At 32.4% G+C, this 25,847-nt stretch overlaps 3 protein-coding genes across 4 annotated transcripts in view; 1 reads left to right on the plus strand and 2 right to left on the minus strand.

Annotated features, from left to right (window-relative positions):
- Positions 1–6,130: 6,130 nt before the first annotated feature.
- On the minus strand, positions 6,131–8,219 carry LOC108747721 (ejaculatory bulb-specific protein 3-like). The gene is made up of 2 exons (XM_018485388.1): positions 7,925–8,219; positions 6,131–6,988 (listed from the first exon to the last, which is right to left on the minus strand). The coding sequence occupies exons 1-2, from the start codon at positions 8,118–8,120 to the stop codon at positions 6,789–6,791; spliced, it is 396 nt and encodes a 131-aa protein (XP_018340890.1). The 5' UTR covers positions 8,121–8,219; the 3' UTR covers positions 6,131–6,788.
- A 1,661-nt stretch (positions 8,220–9,880) lies between these two features.
- LOC108747723 (DC-STAMP domain-containing protein 1-like) lies at positions 9,881–17,434 on the plus strand. Its single transcript, XM_018485389.1, has 9 exons — positions 9,881–10,248; positions 11,743–11,958; positions 12,081–12,382; positions 13,667–13,854; positions 13,949–14,120; positions 15,010–15,364; positions 15,717–16,045; positions 16,593–16,925; positions 17,294–17,434. Exons 1-8 carry the CDS (start codon positions 9,958–9,960, stop codon positions 16,912–16,914), a joined length of 2,175 nt encoding a protein of 724 aa, XP_018340891.1. The 5' UTR covers positions 9,881–9,957; the 3' UTR covers positions 16,915–16,925; positions 17,294–17,434.
- A 63-nt stretch (positions 17,435–17,497) lies between these two features.
- Positions 17,498–25,847, minus strand: part of LOC108747720 (transcriptional adapter 2B-like) — a 13,847-nt gene continuing 5,497 nt past the window's right edge. Inside the window, exons 8-11 of one of the 2 annotated variants that reach the window (XM_018485387.1) lie at positions 25,581–25,630; positions 24,956–25,286; positions 19,236–19,446; positions 17,498–17,807 (exon numbers count right to left, since the gene is read on the minus strand). In XM_018485387.1, the coding sequence (XP_018340889.1) occupies positions 17,611–17,807; positions 19,236–19,446; positions 24,956–25,286; positions 25,581–25,630 (789 nt within the window). In that variant the 3' untranslated portion in view covers positions 17,498–17,610. Of the gene's footprint in view, positions 17,808–19,235; positions 19,447–24,253; positions 24,878–24,955; positions 25,287–25,580; positions 25,631–25,847 lie in introns of those variants that run through there. The other variant, XM_018485386.1, reaches the window with a different exon arrangement.

A 25,847-nucleotide genomic window follows, 5' to 3' on the forward strand; every position in this document is an offset into this window, starting at 1 on the left:
CAGGAGAGATTTGCCTTCCGCTAAATATCGCCTTTGCGCCCACGACGTGGGTGGCCCTCTCGCTGCTGGCAGAGGGGAATCCCCCTCCCCCCTGTCCCTCGCCTGTCCCACCGCACCGAAGAAGTCACAAGTTGTCTCTTGTCCTCGTTCCTCGAAGGCGATGCTCGCAGTGGCGACCGAAATTTTCATCTTAACGCGGCGCGGACGCCTTTTATTCCGGGAATCGATTCTGCAAACATGATCGCGCAACACGAGGAACAAGGCGCACGTGCTCTCTCTTTCTCTCTCTCCCCCTGCCACCCCTCTCTCTCTCTCTCTCTCTCTCTTTCTCTCGTCTCAATACGGCGAATCTGTGATATCCGTATAGTATCGGGGAACGACGATACTACGAGAATTAGTAGAGAAAAATTGTTAACATTAAATAAAATGGCAAGCTTTTTATATCGCCTTCTAATCATTCTATTGTAAAACAAAATCTTTTCTAAGAGTGGCAGAATCTTTAATCTTTAAGAGTGAGATTTTACTCTTTGAAGTGTGATTCCACTTGAAAGAATTTACAATCAAATTTGTCTCGATTAGAGAGCAATGGAAAAATAAGCTCACCATTCTATTTAACGTTATTAACTTTTATCGAAATTCTTTGAAATAAAATCTCACTTTAAAAAGTGAAATCCCACACTTTTGAAGACGGACAATTCTGCCAATTCTTCTTCAAAGGTAAGTGGCAGAATTTTTTGAGTGAGATTTCAAAGAATTTATCGAGCACACTCATCAAAATCGATACATTTTTTTGTATTAAAAAGACACAAGAATAACGAAGGGGAGAAAGACAAAAGAAACTACAGCCTAGCGTAGAAAGTGCGTTAATCTTGCTAGAGCAGTATCGCATCGATATCAGGGATAGAACACGCGTGCCGGGCGGATCTATTGCGAAAGATACGAGGGAAAGGCGACAAGACGCGTGTGGTCCATCGGACGGCCGACGATGAGTAGGACAGGACCAGAACGACGACAGTATCTTATCCGAGGCACCGGCCGACCGATCGATCAATGGCGAGATCGATGCCTCCTTCGGTCGGCCGACCGATCGGAGTATCGCGGCATGCTTGGCCGCGCAAGTATTTTTCACCCCGCAGGCGGTGGCGGCGACTGGCCGGCCGGATCCAACGATATAAATTCGACCTTCTGAATTATCGGCGATTTCGCGACGATGATGCGATCGAAAATCAACTTCTTCGATCTTCTCGACATGTTACATTCGACGGAAATGGACGGAACATACATTTGGCGATTAAACAATTACTAATATTAGACGTAAATGGAAATTAAAATTTTTCTAAATATGTCAGAAATAGAATTAGATACCAAAGAAATAATAGTTACTCAATCTCTCGAGTTAAATAACATTTTGTTATTTATAGATAGATTACATGTTGTTTGATAGATTTAACTTTAGATTTGTTTAGTATTTTTGGTTTAATATTTTTCGAAGTTAATACTGACCTAATTAAACATACATATATATAAATTTAGCATCATTATTAAAAAATGTGGTATACATTAGGAAAGAATTAATCACGTATATCTATTTGATATTTTCTAGAAGAATTTTAATTTACTTTCCAATAGACAAATTGGATTAAATCGACTAGATTTCCAAGTTCGGCGACCAAATTTCTTTTGCAGTTAAATAAATAAATAGGTAAAAATTATCTGTTTTGCCCTGTGTGATAAAAATGCCTACGATACATTTGAACGTTTGCAGAAAACGTTTATATTGATAAACAGGTAGAGAGAAATGTGCCAACATTTGTACACATCGTCTGCTTTAGACACGTTATTCGTCTGCGTGCGTGCGTTATGAATCCCGACGCGCCTCTGTTCGCATAACGAGGGTGCTCGATTCTCGAAATCATTATCGCTCGTCAAAAGCCGATCCGGCGTTACGACCCTAAAGACAGGTAGCCTGCTTGAAACGGTCGCACATATGGCGCACCCACACCCGTGACCAATCGCTAACACGGTCATATCGGCCCTCGTTCACCACGCCGGTCGTCGCTGCGCTGCACCGCACGCATCCACCAACACGGCTTTAAACGACGTACCTACACACGCGAAACCTCGCTTAAAATGCTCGTTTGCATTCTTCGAATGAATGAAGATATTGGGAGAAAGGGGGAGAGAGAGAGAGAGCGTGAGAGAGAGAGAGAGAGAGAGAGACAGAGAAAGAGAGAGAGATGCAGCGTTTATTAATATTCTAGGGCAAACCCTATAAGAATGTACAGGCAAGAAATGCGATAAGAATACAATAAAGGAAAATAATGATATAAGGGAGATAAAACAAAAGATGAATGATACCAAAAAAAAAAAAAATTAAGGCGCAGAGAAAATATAAAAAAAATAATACAGAAAAATAAGGTTGAAAAATAAAAATTAAAAGCAAGTAAATAATAATGAAATTACAATAATAATAAGGTGGAAGAAGAGTAAAAGTACTTTAAAAGAATTGATAGAAAGAGAGAGAGAGAAAGATGTGAGAAATAGAGATCCCCGCATGTAAGATTCGATATAAAAACAAGAATAAAATTATCTATTTCGTAAATCAGGTTCACTTCCAAATAAATGGAAGAGATCGCGAGTGATATGTACAATAATTGATTATTAAAAATATTTGACACTTAACGCTTTTGTTTTGTTTCGTAAATGATAAATCGTAGAACTTTTCTCTTCAAATAGAAAAAATATTGATGACTACATCAATTTATATAAAAAAAAAAAGTCGCCTCTCCAGATCGCGCAGTGTCATTCGAATCTTCGCCGTCGGCGCGCGTGCTCGTTCGGCCAGAAATGTTTGCCGAGCACAAAAGGCGCGACGGCAACAGCGACGGCGACGGCGACGGCGACGGTGACGGCGACGGCACGTGGGGAGCGCGAAGGCGGCACGCTCGAACACGAGGACTACCACGATTCGACCTCGATCCCGATCTCGATTTCGATCTCGATCGCGCAAGCGACGGCCGTCCATCCGTCCGTCCGGGCTGGCCGGCCTCCTGGGCCTCGGTACTCGTCGCCGGCGACGAAAAATTGCACAACAGCAGGTTTCGTTCGTCGCAGCATATCATATAAGAGAGACAGGGCTGGGGCAACCTAATGCTAATGCGGCTACCATTAGCAAGTAGTGAATCGAATGCAAAGTCGGACGTAAGGTGGGACCACACAGGTCGCGCTTGCTTGCTCGCTCACTCGCTCGCTCGCGGAGGGTTATACGGGGCCAGCAGATGCAGTGCCCCATAAACAGCGGGGCGAGACCACCCAACGCGCTTGTTCCTTCGTTTCGTTCCTTCGTCTGTTTCCTTAATAACCACGATAGCCTGCCTGTTACCGTGCGGGTAGGTGTGCAGGCGCTCCTCTCTTTTTCTCTCTCTCTCTCTCTTTCTCTCTTTCTCTCTCTCCCCTCCCTCCTTCCCCCCTCCCTCTCTCTCTTTCTCTCTCCCCCGTGTACGTACACGCGTATAGTGGATCAAATCGCAAGAGTGGCTCGCTCGCCTCTCTCGATCCAAATCGTTTTCGAGCTTTCGTAAGATGACGTCGCTCGACCGGACAGGGGGATCGGTGTGTAATTTCCGGTAATTGTCGAGTCGCTCGCTCCCCGATCGATCCGGTCCCCCTTGAAGACGTCGTTTGGTACGTCGTTCAGGAAAGCTTGATAAATTGCGCGGCGATTGTCCGTCTCGCCTCTCTCGAATCCTGAAGATCTCTCTTATAATCGCACGTCGATCTTTTTTCCATGGACGACTCACGACTCGGAATCGAGAGTCGTCGCTCTACCTCCTGTTCGTTTCCTTTTACTTCGCACGATTGCTCGTAACGTCGATATTTTCCTTTTTTCCTAGTTTGTTACGAGAGATCACTCTCTTCTCTTTTTCCTTTCTTCTTTTTTTTTTTGGTATCTTTCTTTCTTTCTTTTTTTTTTTTTTATTATAGACCCTAAGCTTCTGAGAATCACGCGAAGGGCTGTTCTAGCGTGATGGCCACCCGCGTTAAGTACCGAGCTGTGAGATATATTTTTGGTAATCCGAAACTTACAAAAAAAGATTACCCCCGGAGATTTTTCGGTCGTCCTTCGTCGCGTTTCTGTTGGTAGCACGAGGAAGTCTTTCCAAACGATTAAGCATTATCGTATGGTTAGCATTGTCGCTCTGCATACTAAGAAAATTACTTTTCTTTCATATAAGTACAACGATAACTATAGGACGATTTCAACCAATCCATGATTAACTTAATTCAAACGCTATATTTTTAATTAAGTAATATGAATAAAACTAATAAGTTAGTTTAGAATTATATTTAAAGTATCGAAAAAAAATTATGAACAATGAACAAATATATAAAAAATTTTGTCCTAAGCGACTGATTGAGTTAATCACTGATTAACTTGAAGTTAGTTTTAGTCAAATTGTTTTGGAATTTGTTGCCCTCTATAGTCAACAGTTTCAAGAAAAATTATTAAAATAAAGTTAACAGTGCAATATGAGGACACTATTATACGCGACTGATTAATAAATTTAAAGATAAAGAAAAAATATAGACGAGAAAAATAATTAAAATGAAAGAAAACAAATCATTTTTATTCATCAGAAAATGAAATTATTTAATTTCAAAATAAAGTTATTCCTTGACTGAAATGCAATCACAAAGTGGAATCTACCGACTGATACGAGTACTCGTCGTACAACTGTAATCGATAAAGAAGAGAAGTCGCTAAATAATACATCTCGAGACAAATTATATTATGTATATTTACACTCAGAACATTTTTTAAATAATGGAAAAAATATTAATATTGGATACAATTAACTGTGTTTATTCCGATATTACTGTAAAATATTATTATCGATAAAGAAGAGAAGTTCTTAAAGAGAAGTACCTTTAAGATTTTTTATATATACATTTACATTTGGTATATTTTGAATATTATAAAAAATATTAAATATTAGTATTGGATACAATTGTGTTTATTTCGATATTATATGTATATTACAGAATATACAATAGTAGGAAAAAATTTTTTAACAAGGTTCATAAACGAACGGATGCTAGAGAAAACAAACAACTATTAAAATAATAAGGTATATTTACATAAATAATATGTATATTTTTTAATATAACGATGGAGATAATTAATCAGTATAAATTTTGTAATTAAAATGTAAATAAATTTTGTAAGAAAAATGTATATAATTTTTAAGGAAATATTTCAAGAAAAATAAAACAGAGTAAGTTAAAATTATCGATCAGGTTGTTGCAAAAATAGGAATTCATAATGTTTTCTTTTTCTTTCCTTTTCTTTTCAACTTATTATTGTATTGGGTGATCCGGAAAGTCCGTGCAGATTTTTTCATTGATTTTTCAAAAGTTTTTTTATTTGTTGCGAAATTTTCGTTACGATTATATCATTCGCTAGAGCAAAGTTTCAACTTTAAGAATCTGTTTTTTAAATTGCGATATGATGATTTTTATCGGAGTTATGAGCAATCGAAATCAGAATGCTTCTTTACTTAACTCGCGAATAACTCAGAAACAAAAAATTATAGGAACATTTTTAAAAAATGGTTTTGTAGGGAATGCTTTAAGTTTTCACGATGGGTAGTCGAAAATTTTCGTAAATTTTTTTTGGGCACGTGAGAGACCCCCAAAGTGAAAAGAAAATTTTTTATCTTTTTCAGCTCGTAGTTTTTGGTATGTAAAAATTATCAAACTCATATAAACTTAAAAAATGTGATAAGCTTTTAAAAGTAGAGATTTCAAGCTTTAAAACCCTTTTTTTAAATTTAAATTTCGTTCATTTTTGACGAAGGTATCGTATATACAATTTTTCATTGTAAAATCCGCACGGACTTTCCGGACCACCCAATAGATATTTTTATATTATGGAGTTAGATGCAATCGTACCTTTATTATGCGAAGATAATTGTATCCAAATTACTTTATTTATATTTTTATGTGCATAATTATATACGATTGTTTGCAGATTATTTTATATCTTCATCTCTCTTTCTCTCTCTCTCTCTCTCTCTCTCTCTCTCTCTCTCTCTCTCTCTTTCTGTGCATTGTATATTATTTCTCTTTCTGTGCAAATTATTGTAATTCTAGTTGCAAAATTCTAATTGCAATACTCTAACATCACGATATTTTTAATTAAAATTCATTTTTATGCACAGTTAGAATAAATCCTTGTCTTTGTATTTTAATATTGAAATAAAAGTGCATTCTGGTAAATATTTTTACACATACATTGCTGACCAAACAATTCTTATTGCACATATTGTTTACGACACGAGCAAAAAGACTCGTAAAACAGTTCGTTGCTAATTTAAGAACATTAACTCATTATGTTAAATAAAATATTTATCTTTAAAAGTCAAATACGTCTAGTAAATCACGTTTAATAAATATTCGATTGCAAGCACGTATTCTTTTAAGATTCAGAGAATTAAATCAAATTTATAGCAAAAGAAAAAAAATTGCTCATTAGCGTGAAAATGCAATATGAAATTCAGCGTGTATATTTTGTTATTTTTTTTAATATCCCGTCTTAATATATACATGGAAACTTCCATGCTTCGAAAGATGATGGAACGCAATAGGGTTTTCCATTACGCAATCGTTACGTAAAGTAAAACCAGCGCATATGACAAGGATTACAAGGTGAACAATCAAGTCCGGAGGATAGAGCCAAGGTCGAATTAGAGTTGGTCATTATGATCCTTACGACGTGGAGAATGATCTTAATCGAGTCTGCCTGCGTTCTCGGATTTGTTCTCCAGGTAACGCCGTCGGTATGCTCCGGTAGGATCATATTTGTCCTCCAATAATTTCCAGTCGTCCGGTTTGTTGTCGATTAGATGATGAGAGATCTTGTCGGCCATGTTCTTTTGCGCCTCACTACAACCGGCGCAATCGTGCTCCAACGCATCCGGTAGATTCTCTAAAGGGGTTACAATGAGATTTTCTAAAGGGGTTATAATGAGGTCATAATAATTATTGTGACATTAGAGCAGAGTTTTTCAATCAGTTACCGCGATAGATGTGCCACACTGATGTGCCGCGAAGGATCTCTTACGGGAAGTGCACCGCAAAAATTTTAAGAAAGAGAAAAGGAGGAGAAAAGATTTAGAAATAAACGAGAAGCGAAGTAAAAAATATTTTGTGAATTGTGAAAATTTTTTTTTTTCTCGTTTTAATCAAAACGATATCGTCATTGCAATAAAAAAATCGCTTTTAATATAATAAAATAGAAATTAAAACTTTTACTATTTATTTTTAATGTGTTCTGCGGTATCTGATAAAAAACCCATGCTTGAAGCATTTAATGAGATTCAACAAATTTGGTTTATCTAATGTGTTTCAAATTAAAAAAGATTTACAAAATCCTTAGAGCATACATGGTCCACTTGATGCTTTGAAGCATTCTTTCATTCTGGTAATAAAATTTTTGCTTTTGATTAGTTAATTAAATGCTTTGAAGTAGCATTAAGTGGATTGCACTGATTCTCTAACTATATAACACTTTATCTTCATTTGTATTCATTAGCAAGAATGTAATAACAAAATCAAAATGCATTATACAAATGTGCCTTGAGAGAAATAAATTTTTCAAGTATCAAAGCATATAAAATTTTCAAAAAAATTGTTTATTTTAGTTTTCATGCACCCTCTTATAAATTTAAATTTTTCAAAAATTCTAATTTTAAGAAATTTATATTTATAAAAAAGATGCGTGTAAGATTAAAAAAAAATTTTTTTGCTCTTACTGAGAATGTTCCAAGTCTCGGAACTATACTTGAGTTCCTCTTGGTTAGAGGATTATGGGGAATGGAGGGAACATGGAGAATGGACGTTTCGCCGTCCTACGCATACTTACTTTTGAGTTCCGCTGCGTCTGGGGTGCAAGGATTCTTATCAAGCAGGCAACCCACGTATCCGTTTAACAGCCTGTCGTTGCTTAAGATCGCGTCCACGTCTACATTGTCGAATTTCGTGGTGTACATCTCTTCGGCGAGAACGGAAGAGAACGAAAGGACACACACGGTGATAAAGACGACGACTAGGTATCTCATCGTATCGGATAAGATTGATGCGTTGCTCCTGATTCACTGCTCATGAAACTCATTATTTCGTATGTTTTATAAGGAGCTTGGACACGGTTTGTTAGTCGCACAAAATCGTCCTCCTGTGTCCTTGCCATAATTTATCGAGAAAAATACGCGCAATGAAGCCACTTCCTGCGTCGATGCAATTGATATCTCTCTCTAAATCTAGCTCTCTCTAAATTTTTTATTATCAAATTATAAAAAATATTACTAAAATTATTTTAACATTATATTTTTTTAGATTATTATATAAATTATTATTATTATACTATAAAAGACTAATATTAGATATTTTATATTTATATTATTATATTATTGTTATGCAGATAATTAAGAAATTTTTCTATAAAAATCGCTATAAAATTTAAAGAAATTTAATGTTCTCAAGAAATATCTCTTTTATACCCAAAAATAAATAATTGAAAAAATATTAAAATGTTTTTCTGTTAGGAAAGAAGTGAGAGAAACAAACAACACATAATAATTTAATTAAATAAATTTCTTTGTATATTTGATAAAAATATATGAACAGCAGATAAATATAAAAGGAAGACAGAGATTAATTCTATCATTATACTCTTGTGTCAAGTATAAAAATATATAAATAGATAAAATACATAGCGCGGAATTTACGTGTCATATACGTGAAAAGAATTCTCGTGTTCCAATTCCTTTGTTTTTTGTATTCCATAGATGGTATAAATGATGTATTACGTGTGCGTAACCTCGACTTTTAGACGACTCGTAAATATAAGGGACGATTGTATCATTGATGACTCTCGTTATCCATTTTCTGCAAAATTTTTTTAATTTGTAAATTTAAATTCTTCGCTTGAGGCATTTCGGCCTTGCATAACTTGCTAGTAATGCAATATCGTCCTCTGTCGCGGAGAAAATTGATTCTTGGAAGTCTCCTCGTGTAATTGCTACTGTCATCTTGGTAGTGTACTTTTGAAAAGCATTTATAATAACCACGGTGTCACATGAATAAAACAGTTCACAATTAAGCAAACTTATGACATTTCTCTATGTTTTCAAGAATTTTTTCATTGAATATTTTTTGGTTGAACTTTACTTTTAAGCAGCAATTTATTTTAAGTCTTTTGTTTCAATGTATTTTAATAATATTATATATATAAATACTTTAGTAAAAATTTTGAATAGATCTAAAATATTTGTGTCTTTAATTGTCTATAGATTTTACAGATCGTATATAAATATTAAAGAAGATTTATGCAATGTTTCATCACTAGCAACATATGCTAAAAATTAGCTAAAAGATTAATCTTTCAGTGCGCTAAAAAAAGTTATAACTTGCGCTCAAGGAATGCGTCAAGAGAAGAGTTAAAATGATTTTATTTTGACGTAATAGAAGTCATGAAAATGATGATTGATTTTTTTATTATCAAATTTAACTGTTTACTAATGTTTAATTAAGAATCAAAATAAAGCCTTTTTTACTTTTTGTTGATTTTTTTGTGTGTTTCATTTAGTTAACAAAAAATTTAATTCTATAAATTATACTTTGTTAGTATAATTGTTCATTTTCTAAAAAAATTGATAATTTATAAAATTCTTTAATTGCTAGATTTCTATATAGTTGTTAATAAAAAAGCATTAAGTGCTTTTTTTGTCCCAACTACAAACCCTCTTAGAAAATTCGCTCCCAGGAAAAAATCGATTCCATTCGACCAATACACATTCGTCTGATTTCAGAGGTCAACTCAAAAGTTTCGCGTTTCATAATCCGCGACAAAGTGGCTTATCAGTGTGGACTTTTAATATTCCGTAAAAGGAGGAAACAATGCCCGGCTTGGAGCGGATTAATCTCTGCGGTCGTCTGATCGAGGGAACGCGGAGGAATTTCCTGAAATATTATCTGAAAAAATGTCCAACCCTGTTTCACATCTGCTACGATCCGATCGGCACCCATCGGAAAGCGAGGGCCTTTATCGGATTTCTCTTCGGATTTGTCGCAGCTGTCGTGTTATACGAAGGCATAATCGTCGATCTACAATTTGACACATATACCAGTATCTTCCTAGGAGCCATCCTTGTCGTGATGTTATCGATAGGATGCGCATCATCGATACAGGTAATCTCTTTTCTTACTTCACTCAATTTAACTTATTACCTTTTATACCTTCTTATATTATCTTACTTTTATACGTTATTTTATTAACGTACTTGATTAAGCATCAACATTGATATCTCTCTGTGAAAGATACTCAAGAAACATACAAAAGTCAACAAGAAAGTAAAATGATTTTTTTTTATTCTTAACGTTGATAAAATGTCAAATTTTATAATAAAAAAATCATCATTTTGGCATTCATGACGGCAAAATAAAGTCATTTTAACTTTCTCTTAACTTGGTACGTTCCTTAGATATTAGGTTCTTTCCAGCATTATACACAGACGATACTGTATACGATTCCGTGCTTTTCAATCATGACAAGTCAGCAAAGTCACTCGTACAAATCTAAAATGCTGTGTTGTCATTTTATAATTTATAGCATTTCGAATATCAAATTTTTACATGTATTTCATTACAATTTATTTTTTTTTCTAGAATTTACACCATGCATTTCATTATCATTTACTTTTCTAGAAGTGAAACTCGCAGTAAGAGGGTTTCAAGGTTGAAGACATTTGGTATGAGACCTTTTTCTTTATTTCATTCTGAAGGTGAAATAGAAAAGCTAAGCAACGTTTCAGATACAAATCGACACTGTGTATTACTATGTCACACAATGACTGTATTCCATTGCTGGAAAGCAACTCACTCTTTTCTCCAGGAGTTTAAATTACAATTACTATATTGATCTAATTGCTATTCTTGATAAAACCGGACCTACGCGTTTGCCTTGCTAAATATTTCACAAATTGAAACTGTCGTGTTCTACTGCGTTATAATGCGCTTTAATGCTTATTCATGTCATGCACGTTACCCCGTCTGCGCAATCCGATTCTTATATAGGATTGAAAATATTTGTCGAGTAAATGTGCAATTTGAAGCAATTTCCAATGATAATAAGAAAATGTAGTTATGATAATTATATTATATTATATGTTATTTATATATAAACTTTGAAACGGAGATATTTTTATTTAGTTAATTGTGTATAAAAATTTGCGATATTTAAAGAAAATATATATTTTTTAAACTTTTTCAAAATATGTATTTTTATATCATGATAGAGAGAGATATATAGAATATTTAACAAATATAAATTATTTTTATTATTATTAATACATAGAAAGAACGATTTTTCTAAAGTATCTAAAAATTTAGATATAGCTCTAAATCCAACAAATAATTTTACTGGATCATCAAAATATCTATTATAATAATTATCGCTCAAATTGATTACTGGAATGTCAATACTTTTTGTAACATTGTTCATCTTGAACATTTTATTACTAAGCTTGAATGTCTTATAAAATATCCTACATTATTTTTTGATGATCTAACAAGATTATTTTCAGATCAATACTTACTACTTAAATTTTTAGATATTACAGCAAAATTGTATCATCAGTTAAAGAATATTTGACATCGAAATCGTCGTTCTGTCAATTTGAATAGGTGAGATGCATCTGTCTTTTGACTATACCGACTTTTCTTGGCCGATCTGGACGCAATGTTTTGAGGGCTCTCATTCTAGGATATATAATAGCGGGACCTATATTTAATTTAACATACAACGCTAAAGAAGTGGTGAGAACTTTTGCTTGCACGATGCAGTTGACATACAATCTTACCGAGACACGCTTCGATCTCATGTTTAAGCCGTTTCAACAGGTATATCTGCTAACTGAAATAATAATGCAATAAGCAAATTTTGAAGAAGATTAGTTGTTTGTGCGATGAAACTTTGCACGAAAAAGTCAATCGATATAACCAAAGTATCTAATAATACGTAGGCAGTGCTCGCCATGAAAACGGACGCGAACGAGCTAAAGGATATTTTATCCTCGGTGAGAGATGTGATGAGCCCGATAGTCGAGGAAATCGAGGGCGAAGAGGAGATGAAGAGACTGAAAGAGGAGAACGACTATTTGGATGAGCTTCAGGACGATACGAGAAGAAGCGACGAGATCGAGGAGAAACATGAGAAAGAGATCGCGAACGCGAAGTCCGAGGCGGATGTTTACGAGGCGAAGTACAAGAGGAAGATTGAGGCGCGTTGCGAAGAGCAGCTTAGCCATGGTGCTGAACGATGCAGGTAAGATATTTAACATTAACTTCATCTAAATAACACCGGAGAATTTCGTGGTCGGCCAATAATTTTTAGATACATTTTTCGTAAATAGATTTCTAGGAATTCATTCTCATGCAAATCCGGCGAACGGTGTAACAGTACTAATACAATGATACGATTCTTTATAAGAAGATAAATAAATAATGTAGAATATTCTTTCATTAATTTTCAAGAAAAATAATCTTGAATATAAATATTAATTCTATTAACTCTATTTGAAAATAGAATTAATAGCAACATATAACAGCTATTAATGTTATTGTGTAGCTATAGCTTTACAATTCTTTCTAATAATTTAATAAAAATATCACTGCTTTAAACTTTATAAGTGTGATATTTGTTAACTTTCTGAATATTTTTTTCTTTTAATTAAATGTTCTTAATTTGTCTTAGCATTAACTTAATGAATTTAACATACCCAGCAAACGAAAATGGATTGAAATGAATCGGAAATTTTCAATCCATCCAAATCCGTATTTTAAGTTTATAAAAATAGATTCATATAAAAAATCTTTGTAAAAGTTTAAATAAATTAAAGTAGTAATACATACATAATATTTTATAGTTATTATTTTAAAACTTTTATATAAAAAATTACGCTAGCTGTATAATAAAGGAAACGTATTAATATAAAATATACATAAAAGCGATTAATTTATTAATTAAAAATAAGGAATTTACATGTATAAAATTTATTGCACATATTTATGTAATTTTTTTTATATCTCTTTTAAGTATTAAAGTATCTCTTTTAAGTATTAAATCAAGTAAATTTTATGATAGATTTTAACGGTACTTTTTTTTAACTTAGTTGAATTAAAACGAAAAATTTCTTATTCATAATTCTGAATAAAATAGCATTCATAATGTATTTTTAAATAAAACAATGGATTGATTTTTTACTCACAATGTTGAATTGAATAGTATTCATGGCCTTGTTTAAGAAAATGAGCCATTAAAAGATAAACTTTTTTTCAATTGGATTAAAAAACTGCATTTCCTATTCAGAATTTTAAATTAAGCAATATTCACGATGCACACGAAACTGTAGTATTAATTTTAGATTGAAAAGCATAAAAATATATGTCCATGCCATTCCTATAAGTGAATAAAAATGCATTCAGGATTAAAAAATATTTATTTTAACAGTCGTGAATTCGTATTTCTAAAAATTTGAATCTATTTTAATCCATTTCAATCTATTCTCGTTTGCTGGGTAATTTTCATAAAAATTTAACTGATTTTCAGAGATATGTTTGCTAATGCTTACGACAAGTGTTACGATACAGTGTCGGTTTTTGCGGCCTGGCTGCTGTGTTGGCCGATGAAACTAAACTTTGTATGCAATCTGGTGCAAGCCCTCGGTGGTTCCAACATCTGCGATCCCGAAGGAAAAGTAGACCCCGGTATTGGCGAAGGCTACGTTGCTTTAAAAAGTGAATATTATTCGCATCGATAAAAATTTAGAAATTAACTCATTCAATTCCTCCACGACGTTTTCGCGAGATATTGTCTCCTCTTCATGAAAAGGAGCCAGAAACGCCTTTAGCAAAAGCCTCAAGGACGCGAAACTGCAGTATAAAATAAAGAAAATGCCGGTGATTCTCGACCTTCACGACGCAACAGATGCTGCAAAGGCTGTAATGCACGAATTCAATGCACGTAGAAAAGTTTTTGAGTCAGTGATGATAATTATTAAAAGGTAATAGCAGAAGTACAAATGATTCTAAAAACTCGAATATAATTGTCGTTCTTCTTGGAATAAAAATAGAAAAAAATTATGTGGAAAAATTTTTGCATAGTTTAACTTTTTGTTTTTTCCTTTAATGGAATTACATGTTTACTCTTTAAAATGGAATATACTTTTGAACATTGCTTTTTTTGGTAATGCTTTTTGTTTGTTTATAGAAAAAACATTTTTATTTAAATAATTAAAAATTTAGTTAGATGTAGGTCTAAAAATAATAATAATTGAATAATAAGTAAGTTGGGCAATTAAAAATCGACGCTGTAAATGATGCGCATAAGTGATTAAATTCGTTATAGTCCAAATAATAATATATTTCAACAATCAATAACATACGTTTTAGCTAAATTCAAGTCTTCTTCAGTGAATATACTTTCATGAGTTGTGTTTCATGACTAATGTGTGTGTGAATTCCGGCTAATCTCTTATATATTTTCCCATGGCCAGTTGGTGAGCTGGATGATCTTAAGAAATTAAGACCTTGAATGTGATATTATTATTATTATTATTACATTGAATATTACATTGAATATTATTTAAAAATAATTTTGTTGAACCATCAAAATAGTTATGTCGGAGTATAATATAATTATTTATGATGCTCAAACTTTCAAATTAGTAGAATATTCAAGCTAGTTACAAAAATATCAAAACTGCTTTGCAGCATTGATCATTATTCTTTTTTTACATAATTATTTTGATAATCCAGCAAAATTATTTTTATATCTAACTAAATTTTTTGAGACTTCAGTAAAACACTGTCCTTTCCATATATATAATTTGCCCAAACGGCCTAAAGGTTCATCATTACAACATACAAAATATATTTTATACAATTATCCAGATGTCTGTCCTTCATTTTCTTGAGAATCATCTTAAATGCTCAGACGTATCACGAGAAATATTTGAACGACATCGAACATGACAATGTATATGTTACTTCGTACTTCCGGAAAATCGATGCAAGACGGAAGGCTCGCGGTAGTCTGACCCTGCTACCTCTAAAGAAAATCGAGAGATTGAAATTCGTGGATCCATACAGCCTGCGGCCGAGCAAAGTCGAGCGAGTGCATCTGACAGGGCAAACGGTGAAGTTAATCCTCGAGCTGATCAGCGTAACGACGTTTATACTGATGGACAGACTCTTCTTTGAAGCACTCGATTTAATCAGAAGACACTCCTACATGGAATATACCCAGGTTTGAGATTTGAAAAGCGATCAACAATTCTTGTTATTTCTAGTTAGATTTGAGTTTAAGCCCAAGATTTGAAACATCTCTGCATATGTTCCAAGTTTAAGTTTTTATCCTTTTTTATTTGTAAATTTTAAAAAAGCTAACTTTACAAAAGATTAATGCATTTAAATGTATAACACAAAAAAAAGGGAAATTTACGACGAACGCGTAAGTTTTTCAGGAAAGTTTTTAAGTAATAATAATAAACAGCATGTGAAAATGATTAGATCTAATGCGGTTTTCCTGAAGACGTTATATAACTTAATTATTTATTCTTTCCGATCTTGTTTGCAACTATATCTAGAATTTTTTCTAGGCGGGTCACCACGACTTGACCTTGGAGGTTCGCGGTATTGGAATGATAGCCTCTCTAATACGTAGCGTCATCCGCGGATTCAACGTGAAGAGGCGAGTAAAGACCGTAGTGTCCAACAGCGCGTGTCTACCAAAAGCCAGTAAAGTACCGAATTACATGATCCTCAAGATCTATTCGTTCTATCTGGCCATTTGGATGTTGTTGTTCACCGCCGCTTACACGCAACGGCTGCGGCGCGTAATCTGCTCGTTCTTCTACAGGAAACGCGAGAAGAGGCGTGTATTGTATCTCTACAACGAGAGCCTGAGACGCAGACTTGGTCACGCCAGGTAGAGAAGAGATTTTATATCTCACGGTTAAATTCGCAGATTCTGCAAGTATCTGCTTTGAGTTCTCCGATTATTTCGAGAAACAGAAAAGACAATTTTACTGAAGTATTGTATGTAAAAATTTAGATAGATCCATCTGAAAATAATTTTGTTGGGCCGTTAAAATAATTATATAAGGTACAAGCATGACGAGCAATGCTACAAAAGTAAAAAACGGTTTAGCAATCAGTTTGAGTACAGTACAATGTACGATTATTACATAAATATTTTGATCTGCATGATCTAGCTACTTTAAAGTACCTCAACCATTCTTTTCCGTGCATATGTATATGTTATCTGGGAATCTTCTCTATGAATAAGAGATTCGGTTCTCTTTCTACATCGAATCATGTATACAACTTCGAACACTACTTATTTTGATGAGGATAAAATAGCGAATTTTATACGAACAGTCAATAATGCTCGAACTAGTTTCATGGAACAAAACTGCGAATCGACAAATGTTCAATCTTCGCATATCGATCTTCATCTCATTTCCGATATCAAGGTTCATGCGAGCCAGGGTCAAGACTTTAGTCAGAACTCATCGGCTAGAGTACGACATAGATCCGTGGATCGCCCTGAGGACACGTTGGCCAGCACTCTGCGGTTGGTTGGTGATCTTCGCCTGGGCACGTCACAAGTGCCTCATCTGCGGCGAAGTGGAACCGAGGAAAGGTCCGCAATTCCATAGATGCACGACACCCGGATGTCCCTTCGTCTATTGTCCCGAGTGCTGGGATGATGTCGGTAGAATTTGCTATGCCTGCACAGATATTGGCGAGACGGACGACGACACGGACGAGTTCGACACTCTTGAAATAAAATAAAAGGGGAATCGGTACATGCGAATGTTTCGCTCGATACACGACTTGTTATGTCCACTAATGATGTATATATCAGATTTATATAACGCATTTTTTAATTTACAAAAGAAGTTACATGGCAAAAATAACTAATTTAAATTTAGAATTTTACGATTATTTACAATTATTTTTAAAAATTGAAATCTAATTTTAATTAGTTCGATTTCCTGTACTCTGTACAGATAATGTTTTTTTTATAAAGTATATATAACAATATATAATTTGAACCTGATTTATTTGATAATATCAATTTTTAATAATATATATAATAATAATAATGTATTATCAAAAGTTAGTATTATTGAAATTAGTATTATTGAAAAAATTTCTTGTCGTATCACAGGTGAAAATCTTCAGCTAGTGATAGCAATCTTATATCGCGTTGAGATCTTTTCTATGTAAAGAGAGGAGGAGTCACGTAAATAGGATTCAAGTGAGGAGGACATCAGATGATTCCATGTATCATCGAGCAAGGTAAACATGAAGATAAATACACCTGGAATATATTATGACGCATATATATTACGAACGATGTTTTATTTACACACATACGTATACATTTTAACTATGTCAAGTCTCAACTAGAAGGACAATGACAATTAGTATTGCATCATAATAATTTTATATCGTATATTAATTTTTCTCCTTGTCCATTCCTGATTAAATCTGGATGTTTTCGTTCTTGGCCCTTTCTTCATATATCGTCGCAAATTTGTTATCTGGATCGTATTTCTTCTTCAATTGATTCCACCAATCTCTCTTATTTGTCACTAGATGTTTTATCACCTTCCTTATCATCTCTTTCTGTTTGTCCGTACATTTTTCACAGTCATTTTCTAGCCCCTCGCGTAGATGTTCTGCAGTTACATGATTATTATTTATTTAATGACGCTAAATACATCGGATACTAATTATCTCGATAACGTCAGAATTGACCTTGCCATTTAATAAAAATTTTTCTTAGAATTCTTCATATAATTTTTCAAAGTTTTTTATGTAAATTTTAGATTTTTTCAAAATTTAAAATCTTTTCTACAATTTCTAATATTTTGTAATTTTTAAAAAATTTTCAGATTTTTTAATATAAATTTGAATATTTTTTAGAAATATTGAAAACATTTTTACATCTTTTCTAGAATTCTAGAATTCTTCATATATCAAATATTTCATATATATATATATAAGATTTTTAAGATTCCATAATTTCCGAAGAAAACGTTTATAAAATCTGGAAATATCTGAGGTATTTTTTCAGAAATCTTTGTAAATTTATATATATATGGCAAATTCTTAAAAATATGATACATTATATAAGAATTTGTTTTTTACCAGGACACTTAGAAAAAATATCTTTCATCATATGTTAATATCTTTAATAGCTAATCATATCGCGTTCTGTCAACTGTCAAAGATGTTAACATATAATAAGAGGCGTAACTTTGTAACAAATTGAAATTTTATTAATTGAATGTTAAGGAATTGTATAATTTAACGAGCAATAAATACTTGCTGAGAAAAAATTTCCTCTCGCTTAAAAATAATTCCATATTTCGTACTAAAACTGTTTTGCATATGTTACATCAAAAGCTACAAAGTTCTAATATTTTCGTCTGTATGGATCGGTCGTTCCATCTTATCATAAATTTTATCTGTTAAATAAATCTGGCAATCCGTACATGTGATTGGGTAATCTTGCTACTTATCTAACAAGTCAAATTTACCGATTACCAAACGGTGGAACAACTATTTCATAGAGACGAAATATCCTAGAACTTTGTAGCTTCTGATGTAACATATGCAAAAGAGTTTTATTTATGAAATATAGAATTATTTTTAATCGAGAGAAAGTTTTTTTCTCAACAAGTATTTATCCTAAGAGATATTGCTTTAAAACTACTTCTGAGAATGATCTTTTTTGCAGTATATTTATACTCTTTAGGCATTATTTTGATAAAAATAAATAATGATAAGATTACTTATAATTATCCAGACAGAGAATTTAAAAAGAATTAAAAAAGAATTTAATCGTAAATTCTGGGTTCCTTTTTTTTGGAAAGTTCTGAAATGAATTCGTATTTAAAAATGAATTCAGAATTGATGACATATGATTTACTTTTATTACTTTTCAATTCTTTGTGCTATCTAATAATTATATAGAATCTATGCTTTACGCATACACAAACTGAGACAAACAACCAAATTCAATTCAACTCGTTCAAAGTTTTTTTTTGTATCCAGGCTGCATTTATAATTAGGATAATATAGAAATCATGCGCAATACTCACTCTTCAATTCAATAGCTTCGGGAGGGCACCTAACGTCGGGCTTGTCCAGCAAACAATCGATATATCGCTTCAACAATCGGTCATTCCCAATAATATCATCTATATTTATGTTGTCATATTTATTAGTATATTCCTCCGCGTAAACGACAGAAATAATGGCCAACAGGCAAAACACTGCGAGTTTCATGGCTGCAATATAACATATATACATCTAATTAAATGCAAGCAAACGAAGTTCGAGTTTGGGAAAACTGTGCAAGTTGTGAATTTTTATACAAATTGGGACACGTTTCAAAAATACTGAAAACATCTATATCTCTTCTTAGAATTTTCCATACATGTAAATTCTGAAATATTCTAAGATTTTCTATTCTACAATTTCTAAGATTTTGCATTCTATAACTTCGATAAAAAATACCATAAACTTTTTCAAATTTTATAAGATTTTATCAGAAATTAAAAAATGACAAATCTTAGAGATCTTAGAATATTTCAGAATTCGTATATATTTAGAAATTTACACAAAAAATTCTGCAAATTACGTGAAAAACTTCCACCAGAGACAATGAAAATATCGGATAAGACATGTCATACAGAGATATTTGCATATTGATCAGATGATTACATGACGTGCAGCGAAGAATAAGCTTAGAGATACATAAATATTTTCAAATATAGCCTCTTAGGAAAACGTCACAATAATTAAATTAACAACAGTATTAATAATCGCGATGCAATTATATTTTAGGTCTTTTTCAATTCTTTTTCAATCGGAATACACTGATTCACATTCAGCGATGAAAAAAACTGAACCATATTCGAATCGGAAAACGCGATAGTTAATTTACTGTGTAATCACATTCATTTTTCAAAGCGATGTTTCAACGAAAGAATCGCGCCGATTGACATGAGATAAATGCTCACCTAACACGTATTATTCGCAGTCTGACGTATATAATTGTATGGATATCACTCGTGTGACTTGACTTTATATACGTACGAAGAGACGAACGGCATGGTGGGAATGGTACCGATTTATTCTGTGAATTCTACTAATCGTGTGTGTGTTAGCTAGCACCTTCACCTTTGCACCTATCAGTGGAAAACACGTCACCGGCTTTAATAATGCATTATCGTTTTTTTTCCTCGCTGACAAAGAACTTACAAAGGAAAGGGTGATTTCCAAGTGTTATCATCACATAATAACTTCTTAAGAAGAATGCTTATATAATTTAAAATCTATTTAAATTACGCATTAAAAACGCTATCTGGGTAGTTTTCCTCTTTTTTAAATAACGTATTTCCAGAAATCATAAAATTTTCTATGATTGATTCAGGACAGAACGGAAAAATCTTTTGAAAAATTTTAGATTTATTACATGATTTATCATCAACTTTCTGTCTTCGAGTTACTTAAGAGACTTGTCTTGTGGTTGGCAAACTATGTTTCACTTCATTCATATTCATGTTTCCTTAAAAAAATTCCATCGTGGAAGCAATGTTGTCTCGACGACTGAAGATTAGTATTAATATGAATGAATTATTATGTAATAAAACTGGATTATTGAAGTCGATATTACTTTTAGGTTACGATAAGGTTTTTCACAATAACTAAATAATAATTATATAATAATTTATTTCTGATTTCTAATCATAATATTAATTTTTCAAGACTTGGTATATTTGTAAACAATTCAGGCGATGTTACTTCCAAACAAATTTTCTCATTGTTTTCTCATTTTTTTTGCAGTCACGGCTACAACTTTTCAAGATAAGCTTAATCGTTTATTTATAGCTTTTCGTCACGTTATTAATAAAAATATCGAAAAATAGCTCTTTCTTTCTCCCATATAAATTCACTTGAATTAAAACAGATATTGTAGAAGCAATAATAACATAAAAAAATAATAACATAACATACGCAGCAGGATTATGCAAGAAAAATATAACTAGAGGATATCGGATAATCAAACAAAAAAACATCACAAAAAACGTCTTATATTTTTAATCTAATAGCTTTGATTAACTCTGATTCAACGATCCTAGGATGTTTGGAAGCAAATAAGAGTTATTAAAGTAATTATTATATAATTACCGAGTGCATACTTCACACGAAGTTTTATCTGGTATTGTTACATCAATTAAATTACTTTCTGAAAGATCAGTGGGGAAAAAGGTAGAGTTGCAGAAATCATTACACAAGTCTTTTTTAATTGAAAATATCGCATAATTTATTTCGCACAATTGTTCGACGAATATCCATGTCGGAGTACATCATAATAAATAAATTGTAAAGTTAATTTTTTGTTGTTCAATTGAGAAAATAGTGCGTACAGTGTAACGCGCGTGTCAATATACAGACAATTTATTGTGACCGAAGCTATACTTCTTATATCTTTTTTTATCCGACTACAATTGTTTCATAAGAATTTTTTTTATTTCGATGTTGATACGTTATAGCTAAAATACTTTATTAATTAACTTTATATACATAACGCAAATATGAGATCTTTAATTAATGATCGCGTTCAACAAACTAAACTTGGAAAATACTTTGCGTCGAATTTGAATTATACTTTACTGAACTCTAGCAATAGAATTCTGTTTTAGTGAAGGAAACTTCCAATAATTACAAAATAAACACTCTGCGACCATTAATTTCGATTGCCCATACGCACAACGCTTACAAGAAGCAGTCTCAATATAATTAACTATGCACCACCAAATATAGTCGGATAAACGGAAGAGGTATCTGTTTTAATTTATACAAAATATGAGCGAATCGTTCGTATTTTAGCGTCGCCCTTTCACACAAATGTTTCTCTTCACATACATACGCACGCACGCGCACACAGAAAAAGTCAAGATTAGAATTTTTCTATCTACTTAAACCTGAGTATAGGTCTCATCTCATTTATTCGTGTTGTTATATACAAATAGATAGGCTCTCTTTTATATCTACATAATTAGGACCTATATATACACTTCACCATATATATCCCTCTATTTAGACTTACATATACAATTTTCATAAGCGTGAAAATTTCGGGGACAAGTGATTTAAATGATATTTAATAATATATTATCATACAACTAAATTTCTGCTTTATTGTACTTTAAAGATAGTCAACATAAAGACATACATATGATATATTCTGAAAAATTTGCGTTATTTCATGAAATAAAATTGTGTTTCATGAAATAAAAATCGCAATTGTTCGTAGTTAATCGACGAAAAGTCATTCATGAATCTCTTTGATTACTTTGAAATTATTTTAAAAAATATTCGAACGAAATTCATCTGAACAAAATTCCTAACTTTTATTTATATGTATGATAATATTTTGCTCGATAAATTATTATTAGTCTCAAATGGAAGAGAATGTAAATACGTCAAAGTATTGCAAAAATAGTGGTGATTCCCCTTGATGATTTCTGCATACTTTATGTATACCCCTTTGAAAGAAACGTTTCAATGAATGTTTCTTACTGAGGCAGCTTTCGTAATATCACAAAATTTAACACATGCCTACTGGCAATTAACAGATCATTTTCATCAATTTTTACTTTTACAGTAGTAGTAAAAATGGAAAATAATTAACGCTCCTATAGGTATCTTTTAAATGTCTTTTCCGTTTCCGAAAATCTGATTTAAAATTTTGTCACAACAAATTTTGTCATAATAAAGATGACACTTTATATATCGTAAAATTGTAATTCCTTGTGCTTAAAGCATATTAGCATTAAGAAAGTATCCCCTTGTCGTATATACAAATACTATACAAATAAGACAAATTATTCAATACTATACATCTTATTTTAATTGAATACATAAATATTTGCACCATTTTTCGTCAATAAGGAATTTTTTAACCCAAATATGAAAAAAATCTTTCTCTTAATTATTAAATAGATTATATAGCATCACATACATAATTATGTCATTATGGTTTGTATATGATTTACATAGTACGCATAATGTATATGTAATATTTTAATTGAAAATTGGTGTAATTAAATCGATTTATGGAGGTAGCACTTTAAATTTCTGGTAAAATAAATAATTTCTCCTATACGTTATGTATCATTAGCCTTCATATAGATATACATACATCGATTTTAATAGCAATACAGCTATCTAATAAACAACGATAACAATCATAATAAAGTAGCCAATTCCAATACTTTTCTAGAATAAATTGTATTGGTCTAAAAAGTTTCGACATATTTTTCATATGCTGCTTTGTGTACTACAATTTTAAAACAATAGCTGCGTTCAACAGAAAAAGTACCTTTGTAATTGTTTTCTTCTTCAAGTGCCATACGCTGTCATCAGCGCGTAGGCGTCTCCCTCTCGTATACTTTTGCGTGCACACTGATTGTACACAAGGTATATGGAGGCCTACAGTTCGAACGCAGATTTCTATTTTTAATAGAAATCGCAATTTTTAATAGGAAGGTTTCCTGGGCAAGAGTATACTACTCAATGATTTGTCATTGCCTTCCGAGAGGAAGTACAAGCGTACGAAAATTTTCGGTTCTGCCAAAGATCGAACCCGGGATTTCTAGTATAGCAGACCAGTGCGCTGTCAACTACCACGCTCGCGTTCTGTTGTAAAATTCTTCAATATAGTTGCTTTATACATTTAGATTCATAAGGAATCAAAAGCAAGAACCAATTACATTGAAGAATTTTGCAGTTGCAAAGCTGCTTTCTCTGCTGAACGTAATCATTGTGAATACTCTTGATATTTCCTTATTGCCGAATATGATAACAATTAAAATAGAAAGAAAAGTGCAGACATGTCCACATATGGACATAACATAATGGAAGAATTAATTGAGCAATACGTTTAATGGTTCTACGTAGGCAGTGTTAAGAGATTCGTTTAAATTCAATTGAAAATAAAAAAAATATTTTAAGGGTCAATTCTCATTTAATCATCAAACATTTTTTAATGTTTGTTGCAATTAAATAAATTGTTTATTATTCTCGATATTTGTAGCCATGCTATAATAAAAATCAGTCCAAAAGAAAAAGAATAAAGAAACAATTGAACACTTGCTAAGATTTTATAAAATCGACCCTGAACTCTTTGGCCACGTTCAAGAGAGAAAACTGATAAGTAAGCGCTCAGTGATTAGTTTGCTTTTAGTTCTTCGCTGTAATAAATCGAAGTGTAGGAATCAATCATATTAAAGAATTATTGAGTGTTGATTGATCAGTTTTCTCTGCTAAACGCATCCATTGCCAGATTGATCACAGACGCCAAACATGTAAATTGCGCCTGATTATGAATCTATCTGATCCTACGTCAAACTATACATCACGTTATATTATAGCAATATTCCTGCGTAAAAGAAGGATCAGTAACAACATAACTACTATTCACGTATGCGTTCTTTTCTTCCGTTTCTTGTCTTTATCCATCTGCTTAACTCTGAGACTTAAAAATTTGAATTATATCTAAGACTTAGCTTATAAGATTAGAAATGACTTAGAGTGGCAAAAAAATCGTACATTTTTACACATTTGATCAATTGGCTGTAATCCAACCGTTAGTTACTAAATAATGAAGAATTTTGCTTTCTGGTTCTGATTGAGGTACAATACTCAATCTCCTATTACCGGTTAAATATTCCTGTGACATTAAAAATATATATTAGCAAAATTATAATTACAATTAAAAAAAAATTATAATCGACGATTCATCACTTACTTGTAATAACAATGTCTTTTGCGTCAAATACTGAGTCGGCTTTAGATCAAGTTGAATACATAAGGATTTTTCTTGCTTTGTTAAAAGATGAGACGCAGCCTCCAATTCTATATCTCGCTCTTGAATAGTGGAACCACTGTTGTAACTTTTTTCGTGTAAAGAGCTGGGGCTGGAAGTCGACTGAATGGAAGTGTTTGGATTGCTATCCGACTCCGCCCACTGATTGGCTGGAGTCGTCGTCCGATTGTGATTGGCTTGACTGACTGTGGAGTTGAAATCTTGCTTTACAGTGTATTTTCGGTCTATGGAAGCGTAATTTTTTTCTTCTTCTCTGTAAAAAGAAATAGAAAATACGCACAATTCCTTTAGCTACACAGATCAATATTTATTTCTAAAATTTTTTAAATACAATAGCAGTCTAAGATATTATAATACTATTGCTGCTAACTTGTGCAGCTTGAACAAGAGTATAGCAACAACATTAACAGAAACAATAAAACAGACAAAATTTTCATTGAATAAACATAAAATAAATAATATGCGTGATGATATGAAATGGTGACAATATCTATAAATTCTACAATGCAAAGTATAACATTTAAAATCTACAAATATAACTTTTTACCTTCTTTTTGAGGTGCTGCGGTGTATTGGTGTGGACTGCCCACTGCTGCCCTAAGTGAAATGCAAACTGATACAATCTGTTCACAAATTCCTGGCAACACGCACCACAAACAGTAGAATTAGTTAAAAAGAAGCAAAAGCTAGTGTATACAATATAGTTAAAGGTCTAAATTCTTTCTTTTTTTAAATTTTTATTGTACATATAAATATATAAACATAAAATTAAATATAAAAACAATTAAATTATTTTAAATAATTTGTGTATACA

This window comes from Trachymyrmex septentrionalis, unplaced genomic scaffold (genome assembly GCF_001594115.1).
Source record: "Trachymyrmex septentrionalis isolate Tsep2-gDNA-1 unplaced genomic scaffold, Tsep1.0 scaffold20, whole genome shotgun sequence".
NCBI classification, from domain to species: domain Eukaryota; kingdom Metazoa; phylum Arthropoda; class Insecta; order Hymenoptera; family Formicidae; genus Trachymyrmex; species Trachymyrmex septentrionalis.